Raw genomic sequence first — 23,516 nt, 5'->3', positions numbered from 1 at the left:
CTAATTTACATTGCAGAATACAACTACTTGAATCAGAAATTGCTGTCCTAAATCTGAGTATTTTTCGCCCTGTGATTAGTGGGAATGAGAATATTGTTCCAAGACCGTGATGCTTCTGCCCTTTAGGATTTACCAAACACAGAGCTGCATTCTGTGAACCTTTTCAGTTATGTTTTGTTAGGAATTAATCACCGCTATCAGAGAAATGTGATTAAATATGAAAGAACTCAGGGTAAAACTATGGCGCATGGGAAGTCAGTTCCATAAAGTGTATATACAGACACAGATATAGCAATTAAAGACTTGAAGAGGTAGTCTTTCATCAAACATTTGCATATTTAGTCTCTTCTTATAGTTGCTCACTTATAAAATCATATGATATGTTTATCTTCAGGTTTTACTCTGTATCCTCTACACTCTGCTTTGTCTCTAAAGTCTTTAATATTGGCACCATTCCCTGTCCCCTCCATAGAGCATGAAATTCACAAACAGTATTACTGTTTCATAGCACTTAAAATACCTGTGTCAGTGTTCGTGGTAGTGGAGGAAACATTCTAATTAAATAATGGCATTTTGAAGACAAATCTAGTCTGAGAGAAAGTATATACTACTCTCTTCATTTAAAAGTTGATTTGGGGGGATTTGAGGGTAGCATAGTAAATATTCCAATATTTAATTATGGAAAGAAACTGGCTTTGGGTGTTAAAAATTATTTCAGACCTTTTCCTTTCCTTGGATAGTTCAAGAACAGCTTCTAGTTTGTCATGAGCTTGATCCTCAGTGAAGGAATTACTTTTAATCTGTGGATTGATAGGTGTAGTAAGTGGTAAGTACTGTCTAGAATGAATGAATGAAGAAGGTAGTCCCTAGGGAATTGGTGCTAGTTATATGAGAGGCAGGCAACTGGTCCTTTTACTCTTTGACTTTTGTGTTGTATTACGTGTGGAACATGTGTGTGTGTGTGTGCGTGTGTGTGTACATGTGCATGCTCACACCTATATAAATACACACACACACACACACACACACACACACAGAATGAATTTTTTATTTATTTTGGTAAAAACCAGTAGAGGGATGTAGAGAATGAGTATATAGGCTGTGATTACCATTGCCTTTGGAATGTGAATGCCTTGTACCTCTCCCACTGGGTTAAGATGGGTGTGGAGGGTGTTTGGAGGCAGGATGGGAAGATCGAGATAGGCTCTTAAAAGGAGGTCATAAGACATTTAAGTCATGATTTGTAATCTGTTCCAGGTAGAAATTGTAACGCACACTGGACCCCACAGACGTCTGTGGATGGGTCCACAGTTCCAGTTCAAAACCATCCATCCCTCAGGCCAAACCACAGTCATATCATCCAGTTCATCTGTGTTGCAGTCTCACGGTCCAAGTGATACTCCACAGCCCCTTTTGGATTTTGACACAGATGATCTTGATCTCAACAGTCTCAGGTAAGAAGAACTAAGGAGTAATTTGACTGGATTAATATATTCATTTTTAATGAGCATCCTAGGTAATATTGACATTTTCCTTTTCGGCACAGTTTTGTGGTGCAAAATACATCCACTGTAGCTTATGATTCATTATTATTGCTGGGGATCTTATGTGGGATTTCCTTACATTCAATAAATATTTGTGTTTCAGATTGTATTTCCCTAAATCTAATATTCAGTGCATTTAAAAAAAAATCTCATTTTATGCTGCCTTCCTCATATTTCTAACTGCTTAAAGTCTGAGGGTACCCTCCCTTCCTGATCTTCATCTTTCAACTAACTTCATCTAAATCCTACTTATTCCTTCTTTTAGGCTTTAAAAAGTTTTTGGATGAGAAAGAATTGATATAAATTGACTTATAGTTTAATACACACACACACACACACACACACACACACACACACACACTTATTCATCATATACGTGCTCTGGCCCTCACTTGTAAGAATCACAGTATAAAGTTTATGAAGTATGCTTTTTATTATTAAAGATTTTTTTCTAAAGCAACTGAGAACTTTTTGACTTTTGTAGTCTCAGGTTTGCCTACCAGTTTAATTTGTTCTATCCAGACCTGACACATTCTGATTCAACAATAAAGGGCTCAGTCTAATGCAATGTAATCTCCCTTACCTTGTCTTCTCTTACAAAAAGTTCTGTAATGTATCTTACTTGAATATAAAATAGACCTTTTCCTTTAAAAATTATGAAAAATGTGTCCCAGTTATATATTGGAAATACATTTTTATATATCTTTCTGTCAGTATCTGTTCGTCTAACAATGCAAAAGCTGTTGTAGATGAGGCCTAATGTTTCTTCCTTAAGAGTAATTCATTGAGTGCCTGACTGGCTCAGTCAGTAGAGCATGAGACTCCTGATCTCAGGGTCCTGAGTTGAAGCCCCACATTGGGTGTAGAGTTTGCTTTAAAAATAAAAGTAATTGGTATAATGGAAACATGTCTCCTATAATATCTTTTTCAGTGTCTTAATTTTTTGTTTGTACTTTATTTCTTTCTTCCATACATTTTTGCTTTTTTTTTTTTTTTTTTTTTTTTTTTAAACCTAGCATGTCTTTCAGCTTTTCAGAAGTGGAACTTTTCCCTCAAGATGTCAGGCAATAGTGTCAATACTGAGTGCTAAACCCATTTTCACTGGTACTAACTGTCAAATGTGATCTGCTGTAGATTGTCCATTTTCAGGAAGTTGTCAGTCCTCAATTTAATGATTCAGTGTGTAGTCATTCATGTTTATAAGTCATTTGAGTACTCAAATGTTAATAAATAAGGCATTTTAAATAGACAACCCATAAAACTGTGTTTATTCTTTTTATTGAACTATTCACAAGATCCTTTTTTTTCTCTGATGACTGTCACCTGGTACTATAATAAGCCCTTGTCCCTTTTCTTTGGAGGATATCTCTAGCTTCTTATATATGCAGCTCTGTTCCTTTGCTTTGTAACCTCCAGCTTGCTTCATGACTCTTTACTTCAAACATAGCCCTTCACCTAAGAGCTCTCTAACGTGCATCTTTAGACAGCCTCTGTCCTAAATTCTTTCTACAATTTTTCTCAGGGGCTTTCCTTTTTCTTACACTAAAGCACTCCCAGTATTTGTCATTTAAATGATTTTAAGCTGTATGTATTTGATTAGGATATTGTCCCCGGTTTTTTTTGTTTTTGTTTTTTAAATAGACTCCACAGCCATCATAGGGCCTGAACTCAGGACCCCAAGATCAAGACCTGAGCTGAGACCAAGAGTCAGATGCTTAACTGACTGAGCCACCCAGGCGCCCCAATTATGGTCCTGTTGATTGGATAAATCTAAACTTTAGATACCTTTATACTGAGTCACAGGCTTATACATTTCTTTTGATTGCTCTTATAATTTATATCTAAAAATCTGAGCATATGGGCCCTTCGTTAAAACCTTAACTTCCATTAGAACACAGTTTTGATGGGAAATTCAGATTCAACTTACATAATTTGAATTATAAGTGGCCTCTTTAGTACCATTTCCGGCCTAGCATCCAATTAGAAATCCAAGTATTTATATTCTCTCCATTCCTGTTTCCTGTTGCTCTGAGTGCTTCATCTCTATTTCTTCTGCATTTCTTTAGGCTATGTACAATGGCACTATGGCTGTTATTCTTATATTCTCCTTCAAATTGTAAAAGATTTATTAGATGTTTTTTATTCAGCCAACTCTTTACACCTGGTACCTTTCCTGTACTCCACAAGACAGCACTAAAAATGATGTGATGCTGTGACAGTCTACCTCCCTATATCCCACCCTAAGTGGGGAGGAGGCAGGTATAGAATTGACTGTCATGTCCAGAAGGGAACCAGGGTTAGCTTAAACTCATGGCAGCTCCTTACTTGGAGCCGGAAGTTAAACTAAAAAAAGGTCAATGAAATATTTATTTTTAGATCTGAGAAATAGATCATGTAAAAGAAGCTAAGATACAAAGTCTAGTTTTCTACTCAAGATTAGCTCCTTTTACTTTATTGTTTTATTTTTTTCATCTAGTTACTTAACACATCCATCAGCTCACATATTTAGTATATATGTATTGTGATTATTTTAGTGAGGACATCTAAAGTTTTACTTTCATCAAATTTCGGTTATATAATATAGTGTTATCAACTACAGTCATCGTGTTATACATTTGATCCTCAGACCTCATTTATGTTATTTTATTTTAAGTGATACATAATTCACATAACATAAAATTCACGGTATAATTTAGCAGTTTTTAGTATATTCACTATGTTGGACGGTATCCCCACTATCCAATTCCAGAACATTTCTATCACCTCTACCAGTTTGTTTTTATTTTTGTCATTTGTATTATGGAAAAATTTTGAACATAAATAAACATAGTTAAAACTAAAGAAAATAATAGAATAAGCCCCCATGTATCTGCTTCAACACATCAGTTCATGCCAGCCTTGTTTTACCCCACCCACAACTCGATTATTCAGAAGCCCTGATATAAATTGAATTAATGATAGGAAATTTATTAGCCCACTTAAGTTGTTTAGACCAGGAAGGGGCTTTACTTTGGATGAACTGACCATATCTAACTATGTATTTTCTTATTTCTGTTAAGAACCAGAAAACATTTTTTCCAGACATTTCAAATAAATGGCTCCTCTTTTCTCACTGGCCCAAATTTGCTTAGGCCTGCCCATCATGGAGCTGATTAATTTCTGCCAGGAGCTGATAGGGTTACCATGACTGGTGTAGCAATCAGCTGGGGTAGAACAAAGGTTAGGTGGTACCTGCTGTCTGCAATGGCAGCAACCAGTCTTTGTTCTCAGTACTTTTCTCACAAAACAGATAGACAAACATTTAAACTGTGCTTTTAGTAAGTATTCTTTTTCTGCAGTCTGTTCTTGGCATTTCAGACTTCTATAATCTGTCCCATGGCATTTATCAACCTCTTATCTTCCACCGGGATCCCTGGAAACTCTGTACTTCAGCCAAATCATGCTCCTCAAGCTGCCCTGCGTTTGTCATGCTTAGTTACCAATCCAAGGGTCTGTTTGTTCTCATTCTATGCTGAAGGAGTGCTTCTTGCTCCTCTGCATATATACATAGCCTATGACTGTGTCCACATTCAATTCATGTTCCACCTCCACGAGATCTTTAAGTCTGCTGTGGACCATGTATTCATTACTCCCTTTTCTCATTCTGAGCTCTTATTGCCTATTTCACTCATTTTCACACTTTTCTTTTGCATCAGTCATGTGCTAGACCACATATCCACACATAGACCTTCTAGTTCATGTTTTGTTTCTGCCTATCCCTAGAATAATACTGACACATGTTTAATATTCAGCAAATACTCATTGGATGAATGAATTACTGAAAATGAATGCTTATATTGCTATAACAGGTTTTTATTCTTCTAAGTTGCATGTGGGTCTCAGATCTTCTAATCATACCAATTTTTTAATCTTAATAGTATTTATCTAATACAGCTGGAAAGCGACTCTTGGCATTTATAGATTTATCATTCCTAAGCAACTTGAAATTATATGTAGTATATTGCAGTTTTGCTGATACTCAAATTGATTCTTACATGCTAATTGATAATTTTATGGTGGTAACTCAGATAATAGTGATTTTAGCTAAACCTGTGGCTATCACATTCCAACACAGCTTTGTTTTCCTATGCTTCTTGTCATATATAAAGTAACTTTCATTCAGGATTGTAAGGGAGTTCCTCAAAATTTCGAATCTAATATATGCTGCCTTTTATGGTGGGTGTTACTAGGTATGGTGCTATTCATGAATTTGAAAAGTATCAAAACTCTTCAGATTTGTCCCTTGGAAATATCATGGGTTTTGGTATAAAGTATTTTGTTTCCATTCCCATCCTACTAAATTTATCCCTTTCAGTTAATGTCAATTTTTCAACCCCTTAAAATCTATTGAGTAACTTACAAAGAGGAGAAGAGGTCCAGAGTATAGGAAATATTTGCAGTGTGTTAGATTTGTGCAAGAGTTGGGGACTGCGGTTCCCCTTTTTGTCTCATTTTAGAATGAATGCTTCTTTAAGGGATTGGCCTATTCCAGCATTCCTGATTTAAGGTCTGTTGCAGCACGCGACAGTTTTGATGCCGGTAACATATGTGAATTAAATTAAATTGCCTTACAGGATCCAGCCGGTCCGCTCTGACCCAGTCAGCATGCCAGGGTCATCCCGTCCAGTCTCTGATCGAAGGGGAATTTCCACCGTGATTGATGCTGCCTCAGGTAGAGAACCACCTCCAAAATGTGTGCCTGATAGTTGTGTGCATTTTAAATTTCTTTTCCTGCACAATGGAGAGAATGAGATTTTTTGCCTTCCTCTTTTTGTTTGTTTGTTTTGGGACGTGCGTGCATGTTGTGCATGTATACACGTGTGTGTTTGTTAAAACAATACTGTGCCTACATTTGTTGCTAAACAATGCCATGCATTTAAGTATTGTTAAGGTTGGTGAATGATGCGGTGGGGTTGGCACTTGATTAAATGTAATGAACACAGTATTGAAGGCTACAGGGTTGATGACTGTTTTGCCTTTGATCTCTCAAATGTGGAGAAGCAACCTTGACAGAGAACGTAAATACAATATATGGATTCAATTTACTCAACCTGTTGAGTATCAAAGGGCCTGATCTGTGGAAGTAGAGAGTCCAAATGCTGTAGCTTAAATGGTTTTATTATTGAAAGCATAAAGTCTAGAAATTCATTAACTTAACTTTTAGTCGATCTATCACAGTTATTAACCTCCTCTCCTTGGAGCCAAGCCGTGGATATGTATCATTAATACCTGGGAGTAGATCTTTGCCTCTGTAGGTGATGGTTGCTGCATTAGTATTGTCAAACTGTTTTCTGCTGCATCTGCCAAATAACAGACCTGTTTATGACAATACATTTTTTCATCTCTAAATGTATTGATAAAATAAGGACAGTGGTGCTTTCTGTTTTGGTGCAGCTGCAGAGCATCTGAAGAAAGCATACAGCAGGGTTTCATCAAGAAAACGTCTCTTATGAGTAGAATTATTAAATACTCGGCATTAGCCAAACAGTTGAGTCAGAGAGGATTTTAATCTATAGCAATTTCAAAATCCCCAGAGACTGCTGATTTGATTGAGGCTTAAACTGTGAAGGAAAATGGAAACAAACACAGAACTGATTTGTGAAGGTCACTTTTAAAAGACTAAAGCTTCTGTTTCTGATTCTGTGTCTGGATGTATTTGGAAGTTTTGAAAGCTGAATGGTTTTGTATGTTTTCTTAGCTTTCTGATTCTTTTGGTCAGTGGATTGTACCTTGTGTCTGATTTAGCTGTCCATATCCAGGGTTGTGCCTTCATTTTTAATGTAGACTCTTACTTCAGAGAGCTCATACTTGCCCCTCTGCATTTCTCTCGGCAACCATGGTTCGTCCCCTGGAAACAAGCACAGAAATGTGTGAAGTCTCTATCCTTGCTCCCCTGCATTGAATGAAATATTGAGATGGGCACCTTAAACAATACATCTTTTTGATAGTTTCAGTCTGAGAATGCTAACAGATCCTGCTCATCTGGAATTATCATTTAACCATCGTGAATCCTGGCAGCGCTGTATTGTAACCTGAAGTTTTTGATTCAGGATTACAGTAGTAGCCTTTGTTGGGGGGGGGTTTCAACATTCTCAGACTACCATAGTGTGAATGTTTGAGTGAAGTGACTCCCAGGCAAGTGAAATACATGTCACTAGAGCAGTTACTGGTGTTATGAGAAGTTGCCGTATTCAGCACTCTGCTCTGAGGTAATACTATATATTTATCATGTAGCACTATCTCAGTTTTAGCTCTTTGTAATAAGGTTCCATCTCCTGCCACAGATAGGAATTTCAGTGAGCTCTTGGCAACCATCATTTGATTTAAATCTGCCTTGAGAAGAATTTGTCAACTGATGTTTGAAAAAGGAACTAGATCTTTGCCCTTGATTTACTTATATTTGCAGCAGAGACACATTGTAGGAGATTCTAGGATATTGTTCTACAGCTATGAGCCTCTGCCCGAAAGTACTAATCTTTTGAGTAGAGAAAGGACTTCTTGGTGACTAAGCTCTGTTGTTATTTTTCTAAGCCTATTTTCATTCCAGAAAGCCAGAGTTCCTTTCTAAGACAGAGCAGTGAAATGTGTGTGCTGCTTTCTCTAACTTTGAGCTAAAGAAACCCCATAGATGAGGAATTGGACTGTTATGAAATAATAATTCTCTACTTCTCAAATGGTTTGGATCCCTTTTGTTCAACACATTTTTTTAAGTGAGTGAATAATGTTTTGTTGGGGAAGCTTAATCTACTTTATCTAATAGGACCACTGTTCTAATAGACTTACTTTTCTTTTGGTAATTTAGGAAGATGAGAGACTAAATGGTTTGGGTTCCTTATAAAAAGAAGTTAATGGGAAAATTCTGCTTCAGTTTCTTCTATTAAAAGAATCTAATAAATTTGTACAAGTGCTCATGAACCAGGAAGTGCTTCTCTGATTATGACCTGTGCATTGGAGTTAGCTACATATGCTGAAGATGCTTTTCTGGAGTTTTGATTGCTTTTGCTTGGAGATATGACTGCTGTAGCACCTCCTCTTACTGGGCTTCACTGCTTTGTTTTACCTTCATGCAATTTATACAACTAAATGTATTGCCTTTTTAATTGTTCCTATGGCACATTTTATAACTGTCCTTCTATTTCCAGTGACAGCTCATTCTCTGTCTAAACTAGTGGTGGCTTAATTAGTTTTCATTTAATTGCTTTTCAGAGGCATAGAATTTAGAAATTTAATGTGATATGATTAAATCTTTTGACAGTTGTAACAGACTTCAGAATGAAAATATTTTATTTTTATACCTTGGGCCAGCCTGTTATGTTTTAGATATCTATATATTTATCTGGCAGTGTTATTCTATTGAAACTGAAAGCTAAGAAATTTTGTTTTCATAATTTCTTGATCATCTAGTATGTCTTTTCTTCACTCCTTCACAAAGAAGAACATTTCCTAAATTATGTTATGCTTTTCTTAACTTCAGTGATTTAGGCATGGCATAAATTCTATGCCTTTAGATGCCAGTGAACCAGCTTCTTACTGTCTCTGTATAAATATGTGTATAAATATTTGTAAGTGCTTCCTAAGGAGATGTCATTCCTGTAACGTTTGACCTTTGGTGATTCAAAAGGGTACTATCCTACCTAAAATTTTGAGTTTAGGTAATTATGAGATGTTCCCTTCTGGACTTAGGGAGAAGACCATTCTGGAAGGATACTTTATAGAATTTTACCCTATATCCAGGTTACCCAGAATAAAGGAGGTTTGAAGGAACCATTCCATTTTTCATTAACATCGGTGTCTCTGAATCATAGATAACATTTCTAGACAAAGGACTTTTTTTCTCTGTACATTTCTTTTGGTTAGGCATCTGAGAATTTCTTCTCATTGTTTGTTCTTTACAACATGATAAAGGTTAGGACCTCTGAAAAGAAAGTAGAAAGATAGCTGTCCATGCCTCATTCAGACCTTGTTTCCCACCTTGGTGACTGATCCTCTTGTTCCAGACTTGTGGGCTGTACCTATTGGGTAACTTAATAACAATCTCAAGTGGCTTTGGAGTCATCCAGACAGAAAGCCTAGAAAGATTTAGTTCATCCTAAGTTTGTTTCTCTTCGTTTGTGGCTTTACTATAGCAATTGATGTTTACCAATAAAGAACTCAAAGCATCTGAGATTGAAAGACAGACTTATGCCTGGCTCATGTGAAGAGCAGACACCTTTGTCCAACTCTACAGAAATAAACATTGTTTAGAAAAAACGTTATTGGAAGTGGTGGGGGCATCATTTATGTACATTCCTATGGAAGATGATAGTAGGAGAAGGAAAATTGAGACAGTTAAGTAAAATGAGTTCTTATACTTTAGAGCAGGCTTTGATAAATCAGGAATTAGTGTTACAATAAACTTTTCTATAAGTAGGGACAGAGTTCTGGACTCAAGAGAAATATTATTTTTGTCGTACAATTAAAGAAATCTAAATAATTTCTAAGAAATTCATTAATCCAGAAGATACTTTTTCAGCACCCAGTTTTTCCCACTATCAAAATATTTGTTTACTGAAGAAAATGAGACACTTAAAAATGCAAATTGGTTTGATTCAGTTGATTTTATAATGATTCATTTATGCCTGCTTTGACTGGTTTTATAATGATCATTTATGCCTGCTTTATGTACTTAGCATTTGGTGCATCGGACATTTAAAAAAAACAAAATAATACTTATTTGAGAAGTATGATTGGGTAGGCAACAAGGAGCTTATTTAAGTCAAATCTCTGCTGGAGGGATGTTCATATAGAGGCATGCTTTTATTTTACAGAGATTTTTGTGAAGTGCTGAGGGAAGAATATTCCAAAGGATTATATTTCACTGTATCTACAGTTGTCATTCCAATCTGAGGCAGAAAGACTTAGTTACTGTGTCTTAAAGCCATCGAAGACACAAGAGATGCTGGTGGTAAGAAGCAAAGAGATTTGTAAGAAACACTGTTTAGTCATCCAGTGGTGAGGCTACTTAGCGCCATGATTTCAAAAACTAGAGTTGAATGACAAAACCATGACATTGAAATCATGGCCTTAAACATTTCGCTGAAACTTTCAACAGGTGTTATTTCCTACCTATCTGGTCTTCTTTGCATCTGTAGAAAGAATTTAGGGTTCCCAGTGCAAAAAAATCATTTTACTTTTTTGGGCAGAGATGTGTTCGTTATTTCTTAAAATAATTCTCAGATATGAAAGATAATAAAGTTCTTTAGAAATTTTGACATATTTCTTTGCATACATGATGTGGTTTTCATTTAGTAGACTTCCAGATACTCTTTGTGATTATAAGGTGACGAAAAGCCCAGGCATACTTGTACCTTGAGTATTCAAAGCCTATGTGGGATCAGTAAGAGGATTATGGATGAGGGCGAAATTAAAAGAAGGCTTAGTTGTGACCTGTGAACAGTCCCTCAGAGGGGAAAAAGGAGGTCAGTAATTTTACTTTGACACTATTTATTCTTGAAACAGTTAACAAATATTCAAACTCAGATGTTAAGATTGGCTTTTTTTTTTATTAGAAAAGAGAAAGTTTATGCATTATTTCAACTCTAATCTAATGAACACCTACTTGTCTGTATAGAATCAAAAATTTTTTGTCCATGAGGAAGGTGATCGGCCACATCCCTCTCCTTCTGATTTAAATATTCCTCTCATTCTTCTTTCTAATATGTGTAGGATGTTAGAAGATGAAATTCAAGTTAACAATGTGGAAAATTTTAGCTCAGCACAATTAAGAAAAAAAAAGATTGCCCCACTTGAAGATGAAGAAACTATAAAGAGAAGTAGAAGAAGCTGTTGGGAAAGCTTTTTTTTCTGATGACACATTGCTTCTTTGAATAAATCTTTGTGTCAACTAAAACCTCGCCTTTGCTTTCTCTATTGCAAGCACCAAGTCCTTGACATGGCTTTAAGTCTTTCCTAAGCATTTTGAGAAGGAATTGATGGAATTCTCCCCACTGTTGATAGACTGGGGTACCATATATTTACAAGGCGGTTTTTGGCCAAAAGACCCAACTTCTCTTTTTTGTACCTTTATTACTACATCTTTAATACAAGGCCAGACTGTTTATGCAGTCTGTTGCTTGAGACCGTAGTGGCAGAGGGACAATATTGGGGGCAGTATTAGAATTTGTTTAAGTCTGAACCGGGAATTCCATTTGTCTTAGTGACATTAGTGTCAAACTGTTAGTGCCACACTATTTTAAATTGTGTCCGAGGCTTATGCTTATAGGTGCCATCTATAAACTTAGAAAGAAACAAAAGAGTCTCTCCCCATTGAATATGTAGGCCCAGTGAGCAATTAAAAAGCAGCTTGGGACCTCACCCGGGCAACTAGTCGGAACCAGAGCTCATGATAGTCCCCTGGATATTGTTGAAAACTGTCAGAGAAAAGCTAAAGCAAATAATCAAAGTGAAAATAATTGTTCCCGGCGAAAGTCTTGTTTTGAAAAGTTGGTGTAGTGGAAAGAATAGAGTAGTAACTTAACAAATCTTTGGTTCTAGTCTTAACTCTGCCTGTAATTGCCTTTTTGGTAAATTGCTTTGAAACCCAAGGCTTTCTTCCCATAAGAAACGAAGGAATTGAAGTAGATTATTTCCAAAGCTCCTTCCAGGTTGAAAAATCTATCAGTGTGTACTTTGGATCACCTTTGAAGAATTTTTTTAAGTTAGGGAGGGTATAATTTACATATAGCAGAAATGTGTATATCTTAATCATACAACTTGATGTATTTTTATACCTGTATGTATCACTACTCAGAACAAATTAGAATATTTCCATCATCCCAGAAAGTTCCTTCATGCCCCTTCCAGTCAATATACTACCTTTGACCTAGAGATAATCACTATGACTTTTATCATCATAAATTAGTTTTGTCTATATTGAACTTCATGTAAATGAAATTATCTTATAGATACTCTTTTGCATCCGGCTTCTTTTATTTAACTTAATGTTTTTGAGATTCATCCACATCTTACATGTGACACTAATTCATTTTTTTACATTGCAATATAATATAAACATAACAACAGTTTATATATCCATTGCCCTGTTGTTTTCAGCTTTTAGCTTTTTATGAATAAAGCTGCTATAAACTTTCCTGTACAAGTCTTTTTTTATCATGTATGCATTTTTTTTTTTTTTTTGCATGTGAAATCATACATTTTGAGCATATACCTGGGACTGGAATTGCTGGATCACAAAGCAGGCTCTTGTTTAGCTTTATTAGGAACCTCCAAGAAGGTATCCTGAGACAACTATACCATTTTTCATTCTTAGCAATGTGTTAGCCATTCTTGTAAATGTAAACTGTAGTTTTAATTTGCTTTTCTCTGATGAATACTGATATTGGGCCCCTTGAATGTACTTACTGGCCAGTTGATTATCTTTATTTGTAATGTATTTGTGAAGCCTCTCACCAACTTTTATTTGGCCTGTTATCTTATTGAATTCAAATTCTTTAAATATTTTGGATGTAGGCCTTTCGTCAGATATTTGACAAATATTTCCTTTCAGTTTATTGCCTTTTCACTTTCTTATTGGTATTTTTTGACAGCCAGAAGTCCAGTATTATTGCTTTTCCTTTTGTGTTTTGTGTTTTGTGCAAAATTTTTTGCCATTTCACCAGTCTTGAAGTGATGCTTTTCTCTAGTCATTGTGTAGTTCTGGCCTCTGCATTTAGGTATATGGTCCCTTTCAAATTATTTTTTATTATGCTACGAGGAAAGGATCAGGGTTTAGTTTCTTCCATGCAGTTTCCTCTGGCACTGTTTATCAAAAAGATAAACTTTTTTTCCAAAGAATTTCATTGATGCCTTTTTAAAAAATGTATTTTTCCTGGATTCTCTATTCTGTTCCATTGATATATGTGTGTGTGTTTTTCTCTCTTTACACCACTACCATACTGTTTTAGTTACTGTAGCTTTTTAGTCAGTTTTGAGATCTAGCAGTCTAATGCCTTCACTTTTGTTTTTCATGTATATCTTGGCTATTCTAGGTTCTTTGCATTTCCAAACACATGTGTATATATGTATACATACCAGTAATTCGTGGTGTGGTCCACTGATCTCTGGAAGTCCCCAGGACACTTTGAAGGGGTCTGTGCATGAAAACTACTTTTATAGTAATGTGAAGTCATTATTTGCCTCTCCTTTTTTATACTGCATTGACATTAAGTCCAGATGGTGCATAAGCAATGGTAGATAAAACTGATGGTGTCTTAGCATAATAAAAGCAAGGGCACCAAACTACGCTTGTAGCTGAAGGTATTCACTCATAGTTAAAAAAAAAAAAAAACCTCAAACAGGGGCACCTGTGTGGCTTAGTGGGTTAAAGCCTCTGCCTTCGGCTCAGGTCATGATCCCAGGGTCCTGAGATCAAGCCCCACATCGGGCTCTCTGCTCACCAGGGAGCCTGCCTCCCCCTGTCTCTCTGCCTGCCTCTCTGACTACTTGTGATCTCTGTCTGTCAAATAAATAAATAAAATCTTAAAAAAAAAAAAAGCAACAAAATGAAACAAACAAATTACAATTTACTTACAATGTGGAGGACACTTGGGTGGTGCAGTTTAAGCATCCAGCTCTTGGTTTCGGCTCAGGTCATGATCTTCGGGTCATGAAATCAAGTGCCGTGTAAGGCTCTGCTTTCAGCTCAGAGTTTATTTGAGATTGCCTCTCCCTCTCGCTCTGCCTCTCCCTCCTGCACTCTCTCAAGTAAAGATTAAAAAAAATATATATATATATAATATATATAATATATATATATATAATATATATATATAATAATATATATATATACATACATACATACCCCGGGCTCCTGGCCAGCACAGTCCTTAGAGCCTGCAACTCTTGATCTCAGGGCCATGAGTTCAAGCCCCATGTTGGGTGTGGAACCTACTTAAAAAAAAAAAAAAAAAAAAAAAGAGGGGCACCTGGGTGACTCAGTGGGTTAAAGCCTCTGCCTTTGGCTCAGGTCATGATCCCAGGGTCCTGGGATGGAGCCCTGCATTGGGCTCTCTGCTCAGCAGGGAGCCTGCTTCCTCCTCTCTCTCTGCCTGCCTCTCTGCCTACTTGTGGTCTCTGTCTGTCAAATAAATAAATAAAATATATAAAAAAAGAAAAAGAAAAAATTGTCTATGATACAGTCAAAATCATTTGTCGAATGGGCTCAATAGCTGACTGGATGCAGGAGAAGAAAGGATCAGAGACTCAGAAACAAGTCAAAAATTATGAAACTGAAGTAGAGAAAAAAGAAAATAATGAAATAAAAAGAACTCAGTATGAGGAATATGGGGTAGTGTTAAATTGTCTAATGTATGTGTGATTGTTACACATGGATGACAAGGAGGGAAATGGCAAAGAAATAAATGAAAGGCTGAAAATTTTCCAAAATTAAAGATATCAACTCTCAAAGTTTCAAAAAGCTCAGTGTACCCCATAGAATAAAAACAAAGAAAATCATACCTAGATATATCAGAGTCAAACTATTGAAATCCTGAAATCTTGAGGCAATTTTAATGTACTGTTGGATCCTATTGGCTAGTATTTTTGTGAGAATTTTCACATCTGTGTTCATCAAGGATATTGGTCTATACTTCTTTCTTTTGATGGGATCCTTGTCTGGTTTTGGGATCAAGGTAATGCTGGCCTCATAAAATGAGTTTGGAAGTTTTCCCTCCATTTCTATTTTTTGGAACAGTTTCAGGAAAATAGGAATTAATTCTTTAAATGTTTGGTAAAATTCCCCTGGGAAGCCATCTGGCCCTAGGCTCTTGTTTGTTTGGAGATTTTTTCCTTACTGGTTATGGGTCTGTTCAGGTTTTCTATTTCTTCCTGGTTCAGTTTTGGTAGTTTATATGTCTCTAAGAATGCATCCATTTCTTCGAGATTATCAAATTTGCTGGCGTATAGTTGCTCATAATATGTTCTTATAATTGTTTGTATTTCTTTGGTGTTGGTTGTGATCTCTCCTCTTTCATTCATGATTTTATTTATTTGGGTCCTTTCTCTTTTCTTTTTGATAAGTCTGGCCAGGGGTTTATCATTCTTATTAATTCTTTCAAAGAACCAGCTCCTAGTTGTGTTGATTTGTTCTTTTTTTTTTTTTGGTTTCTATTTCATTGATTTCTGCTTTGATCTTTATTATTTCTCTTCTCTTGCTGGCTTTAGGCTTTCTTTGTTGTTTTTTCTCCAGCTCTTTTAGGTGTAGGGTTAAGTTGTATATTTGAGACCTTTCTTGTTTCTTGAGAAAGGCTTGTATTGCTATATATTTTCCTCTCAGGACTGCCTTTGCTGTGTCCCAAAGATTTTGAACTGTTGTGTTTTCATTATCATTTGTTTCCATGAATTTTTTCAATTCTTCTTTAATTTCCTGGTTGACCCATTCATTCTTTAGTAGGATGCTCTTTAGTCTCCATGTATTTGGGTTCTTTCCAAATTTCTTCTTGTGATTGAGTTCTAGCTTCAGAGCGTTGTGGTCTGAAAATATGCAGGGAATGATTCCAATCTTTTGATACCGGTTGAGACCTGATTTGTGACCCAGGATGTGATCTATTCTGGAGAATGTTCCATGTGCACTAGAGAAGAATGTGTATTCTGTTGCTTTGGGATGAAATGTTCTGAATATATCTGTGATGTCCATCTGGTCCAATGTGTCATTTAAGTCCTTTATTTACTTGTTGATCTTTTGCTTGGATGATCTGTCCATTTCAGTGAGGGGAGTGTTAAAGTCTCCTACTATTATTGTATTACTGTTGATGTGTTTCTTTGATTTTGTTATTTTTTTTTTAAGATTTTACTTATTTATGACAGAGAGAGAGATCACAAGCAGGCAGAGAGGCAGGCAGAGAGAGAGGAGGAAGCAGACTCCCTGCTGAGCAGAGAGCCCAACGTGGGGCTCGATCCCAGGACCCTGAGATCATGACCTGAGCCGAAGGCAGCGGCTTAATCCACTGAGCCACCCAGGTGCCCCTTTGATTTTGTTATTAAGTGGTTTATATAGTTGGCTGCTCCCATGTTAGGGGCAAGATATTTAAAATTGTTAGATCTTCTTGTTGGACCCTTTAAGTATGATATAGTGTCCTTCCTCATCTCTTAATATAGTCCTTGGCTTAAAATCTAATTGATCTGATACGAGGATTGCTACCCCAGCTTTCTTTTGATGTCCCTGAGGCAATTTTAAATGTTTCTGTATTTCTTAGGTTTATATTTGGGTGAGGGTTTAGAATTTTGACAGAATTAGGGTAATTCTTAAATTTCTTTGGCATCCTGAGGTCCCCATCTCCCAGTGATCTAGGAGGAATCTTCAGGATATTCACCATTTAGATAGAAGTAAAAAACAAAACAAAACAAAAAACAGAGAACCAATGTTTATTGATAAACAGCTTTGTGCCCAACACTGCTAGGTGTTTTTACATGGCTTGTCTCATTTAATCATATTTAATTAGGATCACAGGTCCATTTCAGAAATATGCAAAGCATGGGACCTACAGACACCTAGCTCCTGATACTTAGAATTACTTAAAGTGCATTAGGATGACACCTCAGATAAGTCCAAACCTCTTTTTACCCTGCCTGATCAAATATTCATTTCAAAACACTGTATGCTGAAATGAGCCATGTGGGAGTTGAAGAGAATCAACTATTCAGGTGGTGAAAATGTGTGAATGCAGCTGGCAGATGAAGTTCCAGTATGATGAATTCCCAGCTTGTCCTTATTGCTTCAGGCAACAACTGACAGGCCTGACTGGTCATTGGCTTTCCATTTCTGGCATTGATAGGACTGAAAATTCTTAGTGTCACAGATACTTAAAAGCTGTCCCTGTTATCGTGAATACAAACAGTGCTGGAGGGTCCTGATTGCACAGAGATGTAATCAATATGGTCTAGAGTTCTTGACCTGAACCTATAATTATCTGGATGTTATAAAGGTAGCTTGTTGTTACAGAAAATGCTTATATTCAGAACTTTGGGGCTAAGTTGTGAATGGAGAGAAGAAAAATAGGAGCTTTGTCCTTCTTCCTATACTTCACAGTATTTAAGAGGCTATCATAGTAATCACAGAATAGGGTATTCTTATAGGATTAGAACATTGTATCGCCAGGATTTGGGGTGCTGAAGTTTAAATCTTACCTCTGATGTGATCCTAATATCCTGCAAAAAGTTGTGACTTTAATGTTTAGTGACTGAATTTTTGAATACCAAAAGAGAATTTTTTTTTCATTGATCTAAGGACCTGGATTTGAAGTGCAGCTTTAAATAATAACATATTTGAGTTTGATATTTTCTGGAAGCTAAACATATGGTGAAAACAGAAGCTGGGTAAGCAGATATTACAACATCCGTAATTATCCCTGGACAGGAGTGAGTTGGAGATAGACTAGTAGCAGTTCTTAAGTCACTGTCTATGCTGATGCTTTTAGGTATATTGAGATCGAGATTAATTTGCCTGCAAAAACAGTGAAAAAGAGGCACGAATTACTTAACAGGAGATGTGGATCCTGATAGCTCTGTCACTGCTTGGCTTAAGATAACTCTGGTTGGCATTATTATTGGATTACCCTGTGGATAGGATGCCTTGAAAAAGAGGGGGAAGGTAATGTCTTATAATAGAGGGCTCTTTAAGAATAAGGGCTGGCTTGGGGCGCCTGGGTGGCTCGGTGGGTTGGGCCGCTGCCTTCGGCTCGGGTCACGGTCTCAGGGTCCTGAGATTGAGCCCCGCGTCGGGCTCTCTGCTCAGCAGGGAGCCTGCTTCCTCCTCTCTCTCTCTCTGCCTGCCTCTCCGCCTGCTTGTGATCTCTCTGTGTCAAATAAATAAATAAAATCTTTAAAAAAAAAAGAATAAGGGCTGGCTTTATGTTTCTCATGCTTGGTAGCGGTGCTTGCCACAGAGAGGATAATCAATATTTGTTGCATTGTTGACAGAACAGATGAACAGGAAAAAGAGACAGAGGGGGGAAACAATGAGAGACTCTTAACTATAAAGAACAAAACAGGGTTGATGCAGGGTGGTGGGTGGGTGATAGGATAGATGGGTGATAGGGATTAAGGAGGGCACTTGTTACAATGAGCCCTGGGTGTTATATGTAAATGATGAACCACTGAACTCTACTCTTGAAACCAATATTGAACTGCATGTCAACTAAACGAATTTTTTTAAAAAGCGTAAGGCTTTAAATATACCATAAACAGATTAAAATTTAATAATGCCACATCTTTATATCTCCATTACGTCACTTAAACTTAGCAAATGTGATCTTGGCTTAGAGTCCTTTATTAGACTTAGCCCTTATGTTTATGGTCACTGTTTCTTTGTTTGAGCCTTTGGTAAACTATGGGTATCAGTTGGAATATTTGGCAAAGTATTTCAAGTCATCTTTTATGTCATTTTTTTAAAAGCAGCATTATGTTTAAGTAGTATGTTTCTCATCTTTGAGAGCTTTTACATTATCTTAATAAAAATAAAGGAATTATGGCCCTCAAATCACTTACGTTTTATGTTTCTAGGCTGGCATGTGAATTTGTGTTTTAAGGTTATCTTTATAAAGCATTCACTGTAGCAAATTCCCACTTTCTAGAATCTATGGTCAAGCCTGGCAAACATCCACTTAAGGGAATGGACTTGTTTTTGTTCTGGCAATACTAGGCTAACTTTCTGACATATCATTGTATGGTTATTTGGGACTGCCTTTTAAGCTCAGCCATTTCATACATGAACCCAGAATATTAGCGTATAAGGATCTGACCTAAATTCCATTAAACTAGAATATTTTGTTGAAGAATTGCCACCGTTTTGGTAATGTCATTACAGTTCAATGACTTGTACTGATGCTCCAGGCAGCCCTGCGAGACACGGTGTCTTGAGTCTTAAACTGGTTTTGCTTTGGTGTACTAAGCATATTGGAAAGATCAGTTATTCTATAAATGCTCTGTGTTGAGATCAGAGGGAATACCAAAGTTACACTTGCAACTTGAATTCCCCAGTTACTAATCCCTTTTTTAGATGAGTTTATATACCTTTCAAATGAGTGTTTGCATGATTGGGAATAGACTTTTGTTTCATCCCTCTTTTTCTCTCTTCCTAAAGAGATCCCTTACAGCATACATACTAGTCCCTTTGACATTCTCCTATTGGGCTGACTTTTCCTTTTTAGCCATAAGTGAATACCTTTACAGAGAATTTTTAGAGCTGTGGTAGGATCCCAGTTCCTGAAGCAGGGGGCCTAAGCTAGAGAGACCTTAATAAAATTTTGGTATGGTGCCTGAAACTTTTCATTTTCCTTGAAACCTGTTCTTAATTTTACTCTTTATTCCTATTCACCCTGTTGATTAAATTAATTACTTTCTCTGCTGTTCTTAAACTTTTACTGTTGTGTTTATCGCCTCATATTAAAGTTAGTTGGGTACCATTTCCCATTCTAGACCGTGAGCTCATCTTTTGTACTCCCCACAGCACCCTGAATGGGTCTGACACATAATAGGCACTCAATAAATGTTAATGAATTCAACATTTCAGCATGGAATATTGAAACCAAATTTTTGCATTTGACTAGACACAGTAGTTGCCTTCTAGGAGAGGAACTGAGCGCCTAGGAAACAGAAATAAGAAGGAGACTTTTTTCTTTCCCACTGTAGTCTTTTAGAACATGTGCATGCATTATCCATAAAACATAAATGAAACTCTTTAACACCTAACATAGTTTTCAGCATTTGAAAGGTTACCATTGCAAGTTCTTTGTTTGTTTATACAAATGAAGAAACTGAGCTTAAAGGATGTTAAAGAACTTGTCTATTGTCATATAGCTCATAGGCGGTGCAGCAAGGATATAAATCTCTGAAACCTTAATTTTTTCTGGAATATTAAACAGTATCTTGGCCACAATTGCCTACCTTGATTTCATTCTTATGATCAGCAAGTAGCAGCATTATATCTGACCTAGGAACTGTCCTTATTTATTCTTTATATCATATACTGTGTACATCATAGAAGTCAGCAAATACAGCACTCCACTCCTGAATGGCATGTCTATATTAAGGGGCCATTGGTCAGACCTCTTTGATAAAGTTTTGTGACTGAAGACTGTTTCACCCATGACTCACCTAGGTATCCCGGCTGCTTGCAGAGAAACTCTTCGGCTTTAAGCAGTAGACATTTCTTTTCAGCTAGGAAAGCCACTATCAATCAGGTAATGTTTTCTCAAGCTGAAAAAGGCTTTCACTAAAGAATAGTGATTGCCCAAGGTCACATTTCTTTTCCATCTACATGGGCAAATGCAAACTAACAGAATATTAGTGTTTAAAATTCGTAATTTATTCTATATTTGGGGGTAGAAGAGAGGGAGGCAAAGTGATTATATTTCTCTTAGAATCATTTTTAACTGCTTTTTCAAAATATGAATTAAAGCATAAAGAAGCCAAAAATGCCCTAATCCTAAGTGGACCTGACACCTTGATCTTCTATCATGGCATAACATATGAGTGGGGATTCCCAAGGACTTTTGTACACTATAATATTTATTACTATAAAGATCTAAGAGCTAAGAGTTCTTCATCCCTTTGAAGCTTATAAGGATGTTCAGATCCCATTCATTGGACTTGTGTTTTCACATGTTTAAATTATTTTGGTTTGTTTTGTATAATTTATTCAGAAATAACTCCCACTTCAAATTCTGAAAAATAGTATTTGGTCTTCCAGTAAATGTGGAAAGAAGAACTCAGCTCAAATGTGAAAGTATACTTGAGATATAAGTGTATTTGCTTGCTTTTCTTGTCCATTAATGCATGGGAACTATAGGGTCTTAACCAGCCCACTTTATGCCTCTGTTTTTTCATCTGCAAAATGGTAACTAAACACTGCCTTCTGTTTGGTTGATATGAACAAAATACTAGTAAACTGAGAGGCTCTAGATTGAGAACCTGTCACTTCCTGTTATTGATGGTAGAATTTTCACTGTAGTTTGTTCACTGTGGTTTCAAGAATAAACATTACAGTTTGTTTTTGGTTTATTATTATTTTTTTTTAGCAATATAGTCTTAAGAATAAAAAAATTATTAAGGAACATTAATGAATACAGAATGATTAACATTCACAAAAATAGCTATACACAAATTATTAGATGCCCTTGACTGAGACAAAAATATTTTGAGGTTGTGACCATGAAAATTGTCATAATTTTGAATTATGTGTATCCTTACTTCTGAAGAAAACCTAACTGGATTGTGTATTTTGGGAAAGTTGTAATGTTAAAAGACAATAAATAGGATATTTAACATCTTTATTTAAATCTTGAGTTACATGCAGCCAATACAGTTCTGTGCTGCATATTAAATTTTATGTAAAATGAATAATGCTGGTTTTTATAATATTTGATTGCTCAATATACTGTGCTAAGTACTTCACATACATTAGCTTCGTTATTCTTCATAAAATTCTCATGAATTTGGGCGCCTGAGTGGCTCAGTGGGTTAAAGCCTCTGCCTTCGGCTCAGGTCATGATCTCAGGGTCCTGGGATCGAGGCCCGCATTGGGCTCTCTGCTCAGCGGGGAGCCTGCTTCCCCCTCTCTCTCTGCTTGCCTCTCTGCCTGCTTGTGATCTCTCTCTCTCTCTCTGTCAAATAAACAAATAAAATCTTAAAAAAAAATTCTCATGAGTTTAAGGTATTGTTATACAGTTGACCCTTGAACAATATGGGGGTTAGGGGCTCTGAATCCCCCTGTGCAGTTGAAAATTGACATATAATTTTGAGTCTCCTAAAAGTTAATTACTAATAGCATCCTATTGGCCAGAAGCCTTCCTGAGAACATAAATAGTCGGTTAACCCATATTTTGCATGTTATTTTTTAATATACTGTATTCTGATAATAGTAAGCTAAAGAAAAGAAAATGTTACTAAGAAAATCATAAGGAAGAGAATATACATTTATAGTACTATATTCTATTTATAAAAAGAAATCCACATTTAACTGACCCATGTTGTTCAACAGTCAACTGTATTCTTTTTTTTTTTTCAAAGTAAGGAGCTATGATTCAGAAAAATTACATACACTGTACTACCTCCACTTTGGCAGTGCCATCTGAATTTCTTTGTCATGAGCATGTTTTATACAGCTCTTTATTAAGGAATATATATATATACATATATATGTATATGTATATATATTAAAGATTTTATGTATTTATTTGTCAGAGAGAGAGAGCGTGTGCTCAAGCAGGGGGAGCAGCAGAGGTAGAGGGAGAAGCAGTCTTCCACTAAGCAGGAAGCCTGATGCAGGACTCCATCCCAGGACCCTGAGATCATGACCTGAGCCAAGATGGACACTTAACTGACTGAGGCACCCAGGCATCCCAAATATATTTTTGATAGATACATTTGTAGAATAGGCAGGTGTATAGTGGAAGCTCATGAACTCTGTGGTCAAATGTAGGCTCTGTCTTTATATCCAACTAGGTATTTGACCTTGAGTCTCTTTGTCCTCAGAAGGATTTAAGAACACCTGTCTCCTATATTGTGAAAATTAATAGATGACATTTGTAAAGCTTCTGGCCATAGTTCAGGTATGCAACAAGGACTCATTAAATGTTCTCTCCTTGTTACTTTATTTTAATAATAATGATGATGATGATGATGATGATGATGATTATGGCAATAGCTCTTACTATATCCCAAAGTTTTTGTTTTGCTGTTTTATATGTTATGTTTATATACCTATCAGGACTGGTTATGCTATTGTCCTCATTTTATGATTGAGGACACAGACTTGGAGAAGTGGTAGATCCCATGGTGGAAGCCAGGCGTTTTCATTCCAGAGCTTGTATTTTAAACTAATATGTGATTTTCTTTGAGAATATGTTCCAATAACAATAGGTTAGATTCTGATATTTCAGGCAACAGTTTAAGTCTCAG

General features: G+C 36.4%; 1 protein-coding gene across 9 annotated transcripts in view; it reads left to right on the top strand.

Annotated features, from left to right (window-relative positions):
* Positions 1–23,516, top strand: part of BCAS3 (BCAS3 microtubule associated cell migration factor) — a 592,326-nt gene that overhangs the window by 316,757 nt on the left and 252,053 nt on the right. For 8 of the 9 annotated variants that reach the window (XM_047708851.1, XM_047708852.1, XM_047708848.1 and 5 more), the window contains 2 exons: positions 1,258–1,454; positions 6,158–6,255. In XM_047708851.1, the coding sequence (XP_047564807.1) occupies positions 1,258–1,454; positions 6,158–6,255 (295 nt within the window). Of the gene's footprint in view, positions 1–1,257; positions 1,455–6,157; positions 6,256–11,288; positions 11,426–23,516 lie in introns of those variants that run through there. The other variant, XM_047708854.1, reaches the window with a different exon arrangement.

This window comes from Lutra lutra, chromosome 16, assembly GCF_902655055.1.
Source record: "Lutra lutra chromosome 16, mLutLut1.2, whole genome shotgun sequence".
Taxonomy (NCBI): Eukaryota; Metazoa; Chordata; class Mammalia; order Carnivora; family Mustelidae; genus Lutra; species Lutra lutra.
The sequence above is the reverse complement of the archived record's forward strand: the minus strand, read 5'-3'. Positions and strand labels throughout refer to the sequence as shown.